Source organism: Mastigoproctus giganteus, chromosome 8 (genome assembly GCF_048544385.1).
Source record: "Mastigoproctus giganteus isolate SK-2022 chromosome 8, ASM4854438v1, whole genome shotgun sequence".
Lineage (NCBI taxonomy): Eukaryota > Metazoa > Arthropoda > Arachnida > Uropygi > Thelyphonidae > Mastigoproctus > Mastigoproctus giganteus.
The window spans coordinates 184,928,109-184,942,174 of record NC_143582.1 but is presented as its reverse complement, the minus strand read 5'-3'; the positions used below and the strand labels follow the sequence as shown (position 1 = coordinate 184,942,174).

Here is a 14,066-nt window from a genome sequence, read left to right as displayed (position 1 = left end):
GTCATATATCAAGACCTAGACAACAAAAAGCTATTATCCAAACACATGCTGCTATCTGACAGTTTGAGCCTTCTCGAAACCAGAAAAGACCAGATGAATCCACAAGATAATTTGCAATCAACTTTTATGATATCTGGAACAGAACTCCATCATCAGCATGGCTTCTGTAAGCATCCAGAAAATCTGTACACATTAGACCTTTGATAAAGGCAGAATGCTTTTATTCAAAATGAAAATCTTATGCTGTAGCATTCTTCATGATTTGTATGCCATAGGACTTTGAGACTGGACACCAACAATCGTACAGATTTTTCTTCAAAATGGAATTTTTCGGGGGGCTTGTTTGTTTTGGTTTTTAGGAGCATTAGCAACTAAGGCCATATTGCTCGGGGAAAATGCGGTAGCCATTCCCTGACCTTCCCGCATCCTCCGTATTTGGTGGTGACAGGCTCGAACCCCGGTCTAATCAAGAAGCGTGTGCTACGCACTGCTGCTCCTTCCCACCTGGCTACGGAGGCGCCATTTTTTTCAGGGGCATTACTACAGTGCTTTTCACAATTTTTATCCAGAAAAACATACCACGAGGATTAGTCCCTCATATTACTCTCTTTGTGGTTATAATAAGTATAGCACAGAACATTCCAACCAGCATTTACCTCTGTGTCAATGACCTTGCGTTGGCATTGGCATCACATAAGTTACCACTTGTTAGAATCAAAACATTGTCATTTACTTTTGCAAAAAAGTGCAGACTACGTTAAGAACCTGAGCTATTGTTGGAAATTCAGCTAATAGTACTTACTAACAATATCTGATTCTTAGGGCTGACATTTGACACTACAATTGCATTTCAGAGATACTTTGCAAACAAACTCAACATACTTATTTATCATATATATTACATGGGACTGATAACCACACACTCCTCCACTTACATTTTGCTTTAATCAGATGTTGATTAGACTGTTGAGTCCCAGTGTATGACTGCATGAAAGACCATATTAGTATTGTCTTGACCTAGTGGAGTACAGTGCTCTCAGGACTGTCCTTAGGGCATTTAGAATATTGCTGGTCCCAAGTCTGTGTATAAACATCAGTGAACCTTCATCTCTGGAAAAAGAAGTTACTTCTTAATTTTGTAGTTATTCTGTAGCCTCTCTTCTCACCCAGCTAGACATGCTTCTGTGATTCCCAGTGGGTAAACCTTTTCAGAAACAACTTGTGAAAATAAACCTGCAGGAATCTGGACAAAAGCTAATGCCACAATGGAATATTCATCCCTCCAATATCTGTCAAAAACAGGAGCAGTATAACCTCTATGGAGAATATGCACATTCCCTGTATTTAGCTTTTTTTACCCTCTCAGTGGTTTTGTTACAAAAATGCTTATAATTTGTCATGTCAAAGTGTCTTGCAGGTCTATCCTACTATACTTTTTTCTTTTCCTTATTTAAACTTTTTAGTTCTGTTGTCATCCATTTTCTGCACTGTAATGAATGTATTAATTCTTGCAGGATAAATCTGTTACACTTACTCTTGGAAATTTTGTTGCATCCCAGATATGGAAATCTAGTTCAGCTATTTTTCTAGGAAAATGAACAGATGGAAAATAGGTAATTCAAATAGCCTGAAAATGATAAAATTTAGTTATTTGACTGGCCATTGACCAAACAGTGCATCAAGGGTGATTATGCATGATGAAAATTTCAAATCAGAACCACACTCCAAACAAACAATGAAATTTGTTAAAAGATCATAGTATTTTTACAAAGGGGCAGAGATGGCTTTAGAGAACTAGGTGGATGCTTCATTTATGTAGTTCAGACACCCAACTTCCAGTGAATCAGTTTAGGGAATCATAACAGCTCTGTAACTGGTGGAACAAAATCCACCTATATCCATTCCTCTCCCCATTTGCAGCCCTGTATTGTATACTGTGATTCTTACACACATCCATATAATATATTGTTTATTACCTTATTTGCAGTATCCCCAGAAGAAGATTGCATATGACAATCACAGTCTGCTAAAGAAAATAAATTGCTAATACATGAAGTATATTCTGCTCAAGAGTGTTTGTATGTACACTGTAAGAGCAGTGGTGTTCGGACAATCCCTCCACAAATATGTACTGTGCCAAAAGTCTCTCACTTGTGTATCAACTCAGACATGCTGATATAAAATCTGATGAGTGCAGTTGTAGCAGCAGTATGTTAGAAGTTAAGTGTGCAACTCGTCTTAACCACCCAAAATCCACTGGGGCAGATGCTATTCAAAGATGAAGGACCACAATACTTCAGCCCATGAATCAGGGCATTATTTAAGCCTTCAAAGCCTACTATCTTGGTGAGCTACTTGCTGGTGCTGTGAATGCAAAAATTCAAGTTCTAGAATTTCTGGAAACATTAACAATTAAAAAACATTGCATACAGTATTGGGTTAGTTTGGGAGAAAGTATGCTCAACAGTAACTGAAACAAGCTGGAAAAGAAAAAAGTATTACAAAAGTTGAGATCACTAATAATAACCTTGAATTAGCAGCATTTTCAGAACAAGAAGCAAAGGCTGCTTGTAACGTACTGGTAGCAGTCCTGAAGAAAACGACCTGGCTGCTTAGATTGAGGTAGATGCAGAAGCTCCGTTTGGGCGTTACCTCGGTGTGGAAGAAATTGCAGCATCTGTGTATAGCTAAGACAATTGATAAACAGAAGGCCAGTGGCATTAGCATTAGTCGAGGCTTATGATGCAAGAAAGCAAGCTTGTACAGCATCAGCCAAGAAAAAACCTTCCCATTTCACCCATCCAGTCACTCAAAATGTTTGTCTAGTTCAGCTTTAAATTTATTTCAGCTATCAACTTCCACATCAACAACAGATGGAAGTCTATTCCAGCAATCAACTACCTGTTGACTAAAGGCAAACTTCAGCACATCTATTCTACAACTGTATTTCCTCAGTTTGAATCTATGCCCCCTGAGGTTCTTAATCTGAGCAAGTGGAAGTATCCCATCAGCAGTGAGCCTGCTCTAACCATTCAAAGCCTTATATACCTCGGTCAGATCACCTCACAGGTGCCTAGTCTCCAGATGCTGCAACTTGCAGAACTTATGCCTCTCTTGGTAAGAGCACCCCTTTGTTCCTCTCACCAATCTTGTTGCTCTTCTTTGTACTTGTTCTAACAACTCTACATCCTTCTTAAAATGAGGCCTCCAGACCTGTATGCAGTACTCAAGGTGTAGCCTGACCACTGCCTTATACAAAGGGATAATAACCTCCATGATCTGCTCTGGCAGCCTGTCTGCACTGTTCAGAGAAGTTCATATCTGACTGCACAATTATCCCCAGGTCTTTTTCATTCTCGTACAACACAGTTTGTATGTTTCTCTTGGGTTACTGCTACCCATATGCAGTACTTTGCATTTGTCAATGTTAAACTTCAGTTGCCACTTCTCAGCTCATCTGCCTAGCTTTCCTAGATCCTGTTGCAGTAGTATACTGTCTTTACTGTCATTAACAACTCTGCCAACCTTTGTATCATCTGCAAACTTGGACATCAAGCCTAATATATCTTCATCAATATCATTGATAAATACACAAAACAATAATGGGCCCAGCACCCGAACCCTGTTGGACTCCACTAATGACATTAGTCCACATAAAGCGATGTTCATTTATTATCACTCTCTGCCGTCTCCCACTCAACCATCCCTTTATCCATTGCAACAACTTGCCCTTAATGCCATACCACTCCAATTTGTACAGCAAGCTTCCATGTGCAACAGTAACAAAAGCTTTCCTGAAATCCAAGTACAATGGATTCCGGTTAATTGGGGCAGCCGTTTATTTGAGGCAAATCTTAAAAAACAGAATCCAATCGAGAAAATAGCCAAGGTTTACTTCGCTTAATTGGGACAACATGCCGTTTAATTGGGGCAGGAGACTGCAGCACTGGAGATTATCCTACGATTGTCTCCAACCGTACCACTTGGTTTGGTCGGATTTCTGGAGGTCACAACCATAAAACAATAAAAACAATTGACAGTCACCTTTTATTGGGCTTTTCTGTTAGTACAATCTGTTATAAACAGATAGTAAACTCGATCTTATTGAATTCGCGATACCGACAGCTGGAATTCTGTGGGTTATTGTGGTGAAATGTGTTTACACTTCCATGGAATCTTCAATCATATAAAAAAATTAATTTTCAGAGTCTCTTCTTTTCATTCCTATTTTTAAAGCTTTATTACTCCATTCTCACTTGCACGTATTGTGTTACTTGCAATTGTGTGTGCCGTGTTCTTTGTTATTGATTGCTTATCTTTTTACTGTTTTAAATTTTAACCCCCACCCACAAATGTCAGTGAACAGAAATGTCAACTAGTTAGTATGTACATATTACAGTACGTATTAATTATTTCGATTATCACATATATTCTTCCAATTTTCATGTATCATTTAATTTTTTAATTGGTAACGTAATAAAGGGTAAATTTGTTAATATATCTTTACTTTTATAGCTTGTGGATAATATTCCTCCTATTTTCGCTAATTAGAATCACTGTTTAATAGAATTAAAATTCAATTCACAAACGTGATCACAATGACCAGCGGTTACGACACATTGTATAGTGAACGGTACTTTACTATGGTGACTCCATCATAACGTTTATTTGTTTGTTATTTGGTTTTTAGGAGCATTAACAACTAAGGCCATATTGCTCCGGGATATGCGGTGGTGATGGGCTCGAACCCCGGTCTAATCAAGAAGCATGTGCTATGCACTGCTGCTCCTTCCCACCTGGCTACGGAGGCGCCCATCATAACGTGATTTGGTTGTACAGTGAACCAATTGTAAAGCGGGGGTCCATTGTATTTAACTATTTACATGAAACTTCGGATAATTGGGGCAGCCGCTTAATCGGGCCAAAATGTACTAGTCCCGATGTGTCCCAAATAACTGGAATCGACTGTATATGATATCAAAATTATTTTTTGCATCCAGTTCCTTTGTGACCACATCGTAGTATCAAATCAAATTAGTCAAGACTTCCCCTTAACAAACCCATGCTGTGTCTGAACTGTTACTTGAGTCTTGTCTAGGTGATCCTGCATCACTTCTTTAACCAGTGACTCCATTGTTTTCCCCAGAGCAGAAGTTAAACTAACAGGTCTATAATTATTTGTGTCACCCTTTGAACCCCCTTTGTGAATTGGGGATACATTTGCACATCTCCAATCCATGGGGACCTCCCCTGAATCTAAGGGATGCTCTCATAATTATGGCTAAGAGTTTGCTTACTTCCCTCACTGCCTCCTTCAATATAACTGGATAGATTTCATCTGCCTCAGGTGCCTTTTTTATGTTTAACTGCAACAATTTCTCCTCCACTTTACTTTCTGTTATTACAAAATCATTTAGCTCCCTGTTAGAATTTAGTAAACTTCTGTCCTCCCCTTCCTTATGTAGATGCAGAATACTCATTCAGTTTATCAGCTATCTGAGTAGGATTATCAACAGTCAAACCACCAACATCAAGTGGACCAGTCCAATTCATTCCCTTCCTTCTAGAGTTTACATAAGCAAAGAAGTCTGTTTTTCTTTGCATCCTTTCCCAAGGATTCCTTGTAATCAGCCTTCGTTTGCCTAACCTCTTTTGTGACTTGATTACAGACTAACTTATATCTGCCATAGGTTTCTGTGCCTAATAGTTTATATGCATCCCACGCATTTTTCTTCTCTGCCACGAGCCTCGTTAGTTCATCTGACATCCATTTAATTCCAAATCTTGAACAGTATTTCTTAGTCAGTATGAAAAGCCTAGTAGCTTCCAAAATTATTTCCTTGATGGCTTCCCATTTAGAATTTGCTATTTTTAACATCAGTTGATCACACTGTATAGAATTTAAAAACCACCTAAGACCACTTTACGAAAACAAAAACCCTTCCCTTTACCCTTGATCGTAGTTATAAGTAAATCCCACAGTACACTGATCACTGTCACAGGAAGTAACTCAGAAGATAATGTGGATGACTCGTGATAGAAAAAATACACTAGACATTAATAGAATGCCTGAAAACATTAATGAGGTGATGGAATTAGAATGTCAGAGTGATCGTAATATCTTCATTTATTGCATCTGACCACTATTAAGAATTATGTACTGAAAAAATGCTGCTATCAGTTCCAGCAAACTAAATTACATGACTATTTCAAAACAGATACATAAAATGTAACTTTTAATACTTTGTATTTTAATCTGTATACTCATAAAACATTAGTAAATAAAGCACAGCCTCTCCTCACATGCATGCACAAAGACAAATAATCCCTATTTAAGTTCCATGCTCACCCCTATTCGGTAATTTTCATTCTTGTGATCACAACATATGGTCGAAAAGCATTGTTAGCTTCAGGAATGAAAATCTTTTTGCATTTTTTTCGTTAATTAATTTTTTACTTAATTTTTAATTGTGTTCATTGATTTTTAATTATTTCTTACTGTAATGTAAGATTTTCAATGTTTTAAATTGTTTTCATTTTCATTTCTGGTGAGTATCATACGGAAGTGTTCTACGTATCATATTGAGGTAAACTTCTCTTATTCTTTTACAAATATTGATATCAACGTAGAACGTATTGAGCATTATAGCTTTGGTTCATACTGTAAGTAATCTTAAATACTTAGAAGATGCTTGGAAGCTAAAGCCATTAATATGACAAGACAGTTTAAACATTTTTAATACTTTGAACAATAATATATATTAACATGCAGTTTCACTGACATTAATGCAATGAACATTATTGACCATCTTTGTTAAAATGATGGTCTTTATAGTCTCTTTAAATGTTAAAATCCCTGAATTCATTGGAAAATTATAATAAAGCTTGAATTGGCAAAGAGAACATTTCTTTTATTAAAGAGCTAAAAACAAGTTTTACCACTTTGACACTCTCTCACTTCATCCAAGAACTGAATTGACCAGCTTTACATCTGTAATTAACAAGAATAGTTAATGCTACATTATAAAGTTACAAGTTTAAATGAGCGGCAGCACTGTGAGAGAAATCTCTTTTTTATTTGCATGAATTTTAATACTGTGTATTTTAATCTGTATACTCATAAAACATTAGTAAATAAAGCACAGCCTACAAGCATTAAATAGCAAATAATATCCTAAAATATGGGTATTATCTCTCTCTCTCTCTCTCTGTGTACAATTATGCATACTGATATGTACAATTAAACATAATAAACAACATAGCTCTTGTTTTAATGTACTGTTCATGTTTATCAAGCATACTATGACAGCAAAAATGAAACTCAGCATTCTGTAATTGTGTATAAGGAATTTGACATACCTCATCGTGAATTCCTTAAAAAAAAAAAAAAAATTCTGGAGCACATAACTTGAAAATATACAGCTTGTGTGCTTGGAAATCATACACTCTGTATTGTTGGTGAGGTGTGTGCACCTGTATTACAGCTGTGGGAAATCCCCCATGATATCATGCCCATTTCTTGAAGAAGAATAATATAAATGTAAAATTAAACAGTATCAGATAATGTATAACATTGTCATATGCTGTACACTTGAAATTTTTGTTATCAGTAGTTGGTTTTAGCAGTCTTTTCAAATTAAACAAGCTGTTTGCAAGTCATGGAACCCAGTTCGGACTTCATATATTTTATTGTAAATCTATTTTGAATAATCTGATATGGAATTAAATGAAGGTGTTTAGTAGAGTTCCAGAAAAATCTGTCTTTTGACAGGTAATATAGTACACATTTAATTGCTGAGATGCACTGTGTCATTTGATCATTTGAATATAGCTGTAATTTTCAGACAATGAACTGCTGTTTGCTTTTCTGTTATTGAAATAACTTTGCTTATATTCACAGTAAATTTAATCATTTTGTCTCTCTTTTTTTTTTTTTTTTTTTTCCCTCTTGCAGATTATTTTAAGAAGCTAAATGAACAGTGTGGTCAGTTGACACTACATTCTTCAATTTCAGACTTAGTTTCATATGTAACCAAAGGACTGTCTTTTGTGAGAGACAACCTTTAGCAGCAGACTTTCATATCCCTCCAGTTGTGCTCCTTAACAAGAACCTAGAAAAATACCGCACATGGCAAGAGACAAAGTGTTCTCTGCAGGTCTGTATTATAAGGCACTACTGTTATCAATTCAACCATGTGCACCGACTATCTTGGGAATAATGGGGGGGAATCTGTCGTTTGAACATATACATATTATATAAATACATATAAATATATATATATATACCATGTATATATTTTTGTACATAGTTCTCGGATACTTACTACATTGTGATCATGCTTTTTCCATGTAAATGACCATATGAAACAGGCCATTGCCCTATTGTTTTCAATAAGAATTGTCAATCCATGGTTGACTATCATAGGTATATTTTGGTGTGTATTTTACACAGTTCTGTATTGTAATTTGGCAGTTGTTAAAGTATGTGAGAAGCCTATTGTTGTAGTTAGAGGAAACACAAAGCTTATGATTCCTGTCTTCTCTTTGATATAATTTTTGTGGCTTTTGTTCAAGCAACCTTTTTTTTTTTTTTTTTTTTTTTTCCCCTCTTCTTGTGGACAACCTCCTTGTATAGTTAAAACAGATATACTTCAATGCTTCACATTTAAATCAAAACCTCCACCCTGTTGCTTGAACTTGGCCACTACAATGTATTTCATTTCTTGTGTGAGGTTCTTTTGCTTGTGAAGAAGATATAATTTCAGTTTTCCAGCACCAAAATATATATATGTATTTTTTTAATGGAATGAAATCCCTTCCCCCCCTCTCCATCCGTACAGCTGGTTCCTGTGGCGCTGTATAAGTTTATTCCATTTTTCTCCCCTTCCCATTTAATTGCCTATCATAAATAATGTCGATATATTGTTTTTTTTTTTAGGCATTTATTCTTCTTTAGAAGGCAGGTAGTTAATAATAAAGTTACATTTAATGTTGATCGCAGTTATGGTTGTAAAGGCAAAAGCGGCAGCTTTTTTTATGGCATAATAATACAGAACATTCTTAACTTTGTTTCTGTAACTACAGATGTAAATAAACTTGTAAAAGTGCAAATATTGAACAGCTGCTTTTGTTAATCATCTATTGTAAAAGTTATTTTTGTTAAAAAATGCATAAATTTGTGATTCACAGCACTTGATTACAGTTGTACTTACTGTTGGAATAGAATCATTGCTGGCCAGGAAACCTCTCCCTCCTTTCTTTTCCCCATAATGTAAAAAATTGTTACCATATTTATGTACGTATTTGATTCATTACAGAAGGGGTCCTTTACATCTACCTTCACAAGTGTTATATAGATAAAGTTATAAGAACCATGCTTGTGTACAGGATAAGGGAAAAAAAATAATCATAAAGTATATGTATGGTAGCAATTTACATTTTCTGAAAAATGCATTTGTCGTGGCTCATTTTTTATGTTTTCTTGTCAATACAATTGTATGATTTAAAATTACCTTTGAAAATGCAATACAGTAATGCAATGAATAGTAAATTTACTATGATTATATTTATAACTAAGAGGTTTACATATGTTTCAGATATTAGAATTGGGAATTAATTCCCAAAACATTTGTTGGATGTTGAAAAACGTTTTTGAACTTTATATTGAGAAATGGATGTTACTGAGATTTTTTGGCTTCCATTTAAAATATTCTACCAAAATGAAAAGATTTGTACAGCTTTTAAGTTTTTTGCATTTGTGTAACAGTTAGTGTGGTTAAGTCTGTTCTCAGTTTTCAAGAGTTTAATAACAAAAACATTTCTGTTGAGATTATATGTGCATATGTAAACAATTTTATTGTATTATTTAATGGGTGGAGGTCATAATCCCATTTTCTTCCCTTTCCTAGTACTCTCACTATAGTGCAAACTTTTTTTCACAGTGGCCTTTTGAGACATTCATTTTTGTATCAAATGTTACATCTGGTATGCATATGTATAGTTTGAGCTTTGTTAATGAATTTAATATGCATGCAAAGAAAAGAGTGATACAAAATAGCAATCCCAAAATTTTGCAATTTGTACAGTATTGAAGCTCTCGTGAATAATATACATTGTATTTATAAAGAATCAGGACATTTTTAAGTTTAGTTTTCGCTCTTGCGAATATATTTTAAAAATATACTTGTATTCTATGCACACATTTTTGCAGATATATACAATCAGAGTTGTTATACAAGTGTAAAAAGATCAACCACATATAGAAAATAGTTATCATTTATATGACAATCTTAGATAACAAAGATTGGGCAAAAAACATAGGCTGGAATATCAAAATTTGATGAGATTCTTAATGAAACATATCATATTCTTTGTGTTACTTTTTAACAACATGCAAAATGTTATGTATACTATTATTTTTAATGAAATTTCTTTTGACCTTAATTCCTCTCAGTGAAAAGAAATTTGTACAGAAAGCTGTTAAGAGAATTTGTTGGTCACATGCATTTGAAACATGTATACAATTTACTTGTTATAGTCCTGTTACCCTCAGGCTAAAGGTGGTATATCATGCTTTAACCTCTTGTAGGCAAAGTGAATGGTTACAGCTCACATAAGACTTGAAATTGTAGCAGCAACTTGTTTTGTATTTTTTAGAAATTCTAATATACAATTCCTTTGGGGTTGGCTGGGGGGGAGAAGAGAGGAGGAATCCTGTTGCATATTATGCCCTCCATTACAGGTTAGCAACTTTTTGGTTGTTGTTTTTTTTTTTTTTTTCCCTCCCCCTTTTTTTTTTTTTTTTTTTTTTTGACATGTATTCAATAATTTATTTGTAAATAAAAATCTATAGCATTTGAATGAAATTCAGAAATTTCTTATCATTTGGAATGTCTGAATTTTTTTACATTATTGACATGTGTTTACATAAAATTACATGTTATACAAGTAAAATTATAGCAATAAGAATCATATATTAGTCATATTCTTGTGTCATTATTCATTTTTGAACTTATATCAGCTTTTAATTATTTGACATTTGACATTTTAAATAGTGATGTTATAAATTGATCATTGCATCTATGTACAAACCTCTTTGTCTGCACATAGATGTAATCACTGTTTCATATATTCTGTGTCATCTGCTTTTGGATTCAGTGTCTGTGTATATTATTGCAAGGGCACCGACATCTGTCTTTGCAGAAGGGCACATGTCTTTCAAACCACAACCTGGCAGCAGAAATCACCTCATCATCAGCAGAAAAGTGTTTTCCATGAAGAAAGAACTTTAGGACAGGAAAGAGGAAGAAATCTGAGTGTGCAAGGTTAGGGGAGTAAGCAGGATGCAGCAATATTTCAAACCCACATTTGTGAGTACACCTCACTGCAGAATGCAAGGAAAGCACATGGGGTATTATTGTGGAGTAGGCACACACACACCTTCTGACAGCTTTCCCCATCTTTTTCTTTTATAGCAGCACATAGCTTTATGAGGAGGTTGAAATAATACTTCATCATGACAGTACAGCCCTTTTGAAGGTAATCTGTTAGTATTGTGCTGATCCCAAGAAACTGACAGCATCACCTTTCCAGCAGTTGGTTGGCACCTTTGCTTTGGGGCGGGGACATTCTACATGCTTCCATTGTTTTAACATTTGTTTAGGTTTGCGATCATAGTCATAGATCCAAGTTTCATCCATGGTGACTAACTGAAAAAAAACTCCTCTTGCTTTTTCTGGCACATCGACAACATTTCATGTGCACATTGTGCCCTTCATTCTTCTTGTAAGGGGTCTGGGAACCTGTCTAGCAGACCCTACTCATATGCAACTGTTGATGGATTATGTTTTCCTCAGACCCTATACTAATTTGGAACACTGCAGCTAGTTCTTCTTTGACACTAATATGGTTACCTTCCAGAATTAATTCCTCAATTTTTGTAACATTCTTCTGTTACAGCAGTTGCTGAGCATCCTGGGATTCTTTCATCATGCTGAGGTTCTTCCACACTTGAGTTGTTTATACCAATGTGCAACAACACTGTAACCTGGGCAGTCTTCTCCATAAACAGCGACCACTTCTTCATGGATTGTATTGGGTGTTTTCCTTTTGTAGAAAGAGGAACTGAATCACTTATCTGTATTCCGCTTTATCCATTATGACACTTCATTAGGTGCTGCAAAGAAAAAAAAAAATGAATTGTCAGATCAAAATGAAAATTTGTGTGGTTGCTATAGAGATTTTAAGGTATCAAACAAAAAAAAATCATCTTTGTCTCAACTACATCTAGGTCGATACACATCTTTTTGAACTCCCTCTCATATAATGCTGGATAAAATAATCAACAAAATGGTTCCTATAGGCTAAAGTGATCTGCAAGGACACCTTGATATTTGTTAAAAAGGATAGGTATGCTGCTATGTGACATATCATTGATTAGTCACATTTGTAAAAGCACTTTTCATAAATCCTTCAACATGTCTGTTCACACAAATAGTATATTGGGCACCATCTTGCTGAAACTACACCAGCCCAATGAGATTTAATTCTTAAACCTAGGAGATAAACCAATTCATCTTCAGTTCACTGATCCTTCAAAAAATATGGTCCAAAGAAATGAAAACTCCACAGTTTCCTATTGGCTATGATTCATTTCTCCATAAGGAATAAACATTTTGATGCCTCAATGTTGTCTACAGTAAATAATACTTTCATTTTGTCGTGCAGGATCGATTTAATCCCACACTACTAATAGCAATTTGTGCTTTACCTATTCCATTCACACAGCTGAAACTCGTAATATCTGTTGTTGAAAACCATTTCTTTGAATTGGTCACAGAAAATTCTAGAAATGTATGTTAATTATTGCACAATTAATAAAAATTCATGATTGAGTTAAACCTCATTATATTCGTGTGTCGATTGACATGTCATAAGGAGATATTGATATAGTAATTTTGCTTTAGTACCATGTGCTTTTCTTCATTGGTAACACTCTGGCTTTGTAATATTAATGCATTGTCTGGAATCAAATTTCTCACACATGCACTTCACATTTCATATGGTGAGTGCTGCTATTAGTGACACGCTCATTGAATAAAAGCATAGATTGAAGGGTATGGTTTTTAAATTTGCATTTGCCCTCTGACAGATCTAAAGAGTTTTAATTTTGAAAAATTAATTAAAAATATATGTTTTTAATATAGAACATGGATTGTTCACAGTTGTGTTCATAAAAGAATGAAATTATAGGTGACATCAAAAAATGAACAATTTTGAATTTTTTTTGCTGATTTTTCAAATTTTTGTGGGCACAGAGGATTTGGCATTTTAATCATGACTGATAAGGATTAAACAAATAATCAAAAGTTAATCTACCATTTCAAAGTTGAGGCACAGGTGTGCATCTGCCTGTTTTGGGACTTGCTGGTCCTTCATCAAATAACCAAGTGGTTTGAGAGACCACCTGCTATAGTTAACATCATTGCATTTACTGGGCAGTGTAAATCCTCCCTTTTTTTTTTTTTTTTTTTTTGTAATTTTGAAATTATTTGCTTGGGGGTATCAAAGCAAAAATATGTAAATTGTTTTTACACTAAAAACTTTAAAAATCTTTTCAAATAGTTTTTAGTGAAAAGCCATGTCCAGGTTTGAGAAAAGTACAAAGTTTTTATTTTCTCTGTTTCTTAATTTTAGAAGTTTTTGTACTGTGTCATTACAATGGCAAACCCTGTGCCAGTTGCTTCTGGCATATGTTTATTCTCAAGGAATGATGTCCATTATAATGATTATAAACCGTTGATTATAGTGTATAGCAGACTTCACATATAGTATGGTAATTAGGTGCTTTTGTGCTCATAGTTATAATGTTCTTAAATTAGTCATACTTAGGTTCCTTTGTTTTTGGTACAAAAATCGTTTTATACATTTTTCAAGTGTATAACTAACTATAGGGCTGAGTAAAATATGAATTTTTATGTTTACTTTAGATTTTTTAATGTATTGTATAATTTTATTACCTTTTCTTTCATTAGTTTTAACCCTTTCAGCAGTACTTATGATCATGC

The 14,066-nt window shown here is 34.7% G+C and overlaps 1 protein-coding gene across 2 annotated transcripts in view; it reads left to right on the top strand.

Annotated features, from left to right (window-relative positions):
* The window catches only part of LOC150082063 (uncharacterized), a 562,503-nt gene extending 553,934 nt beyond the window's left edge, over window positions 1-8,569 (top strand). For both annotated transcript variants that reach the window (XM_090379088.1, XM_090379087.1), the window contains exon 21: window positions 7,955-8,569. In XM_090379088.1, the coding sequence (XP_090235214.1) occupies window positions 7,955-8,067 (113 nt within the window). In that variant the 3' untranslated portion in view covers window positions 8,068-8,569. The remainder of the gene's footprint in view (window positions 1-7,954) is intronic.
* Window positions 8,570-14,066: the final 5,497 nt, after the last annotated feature.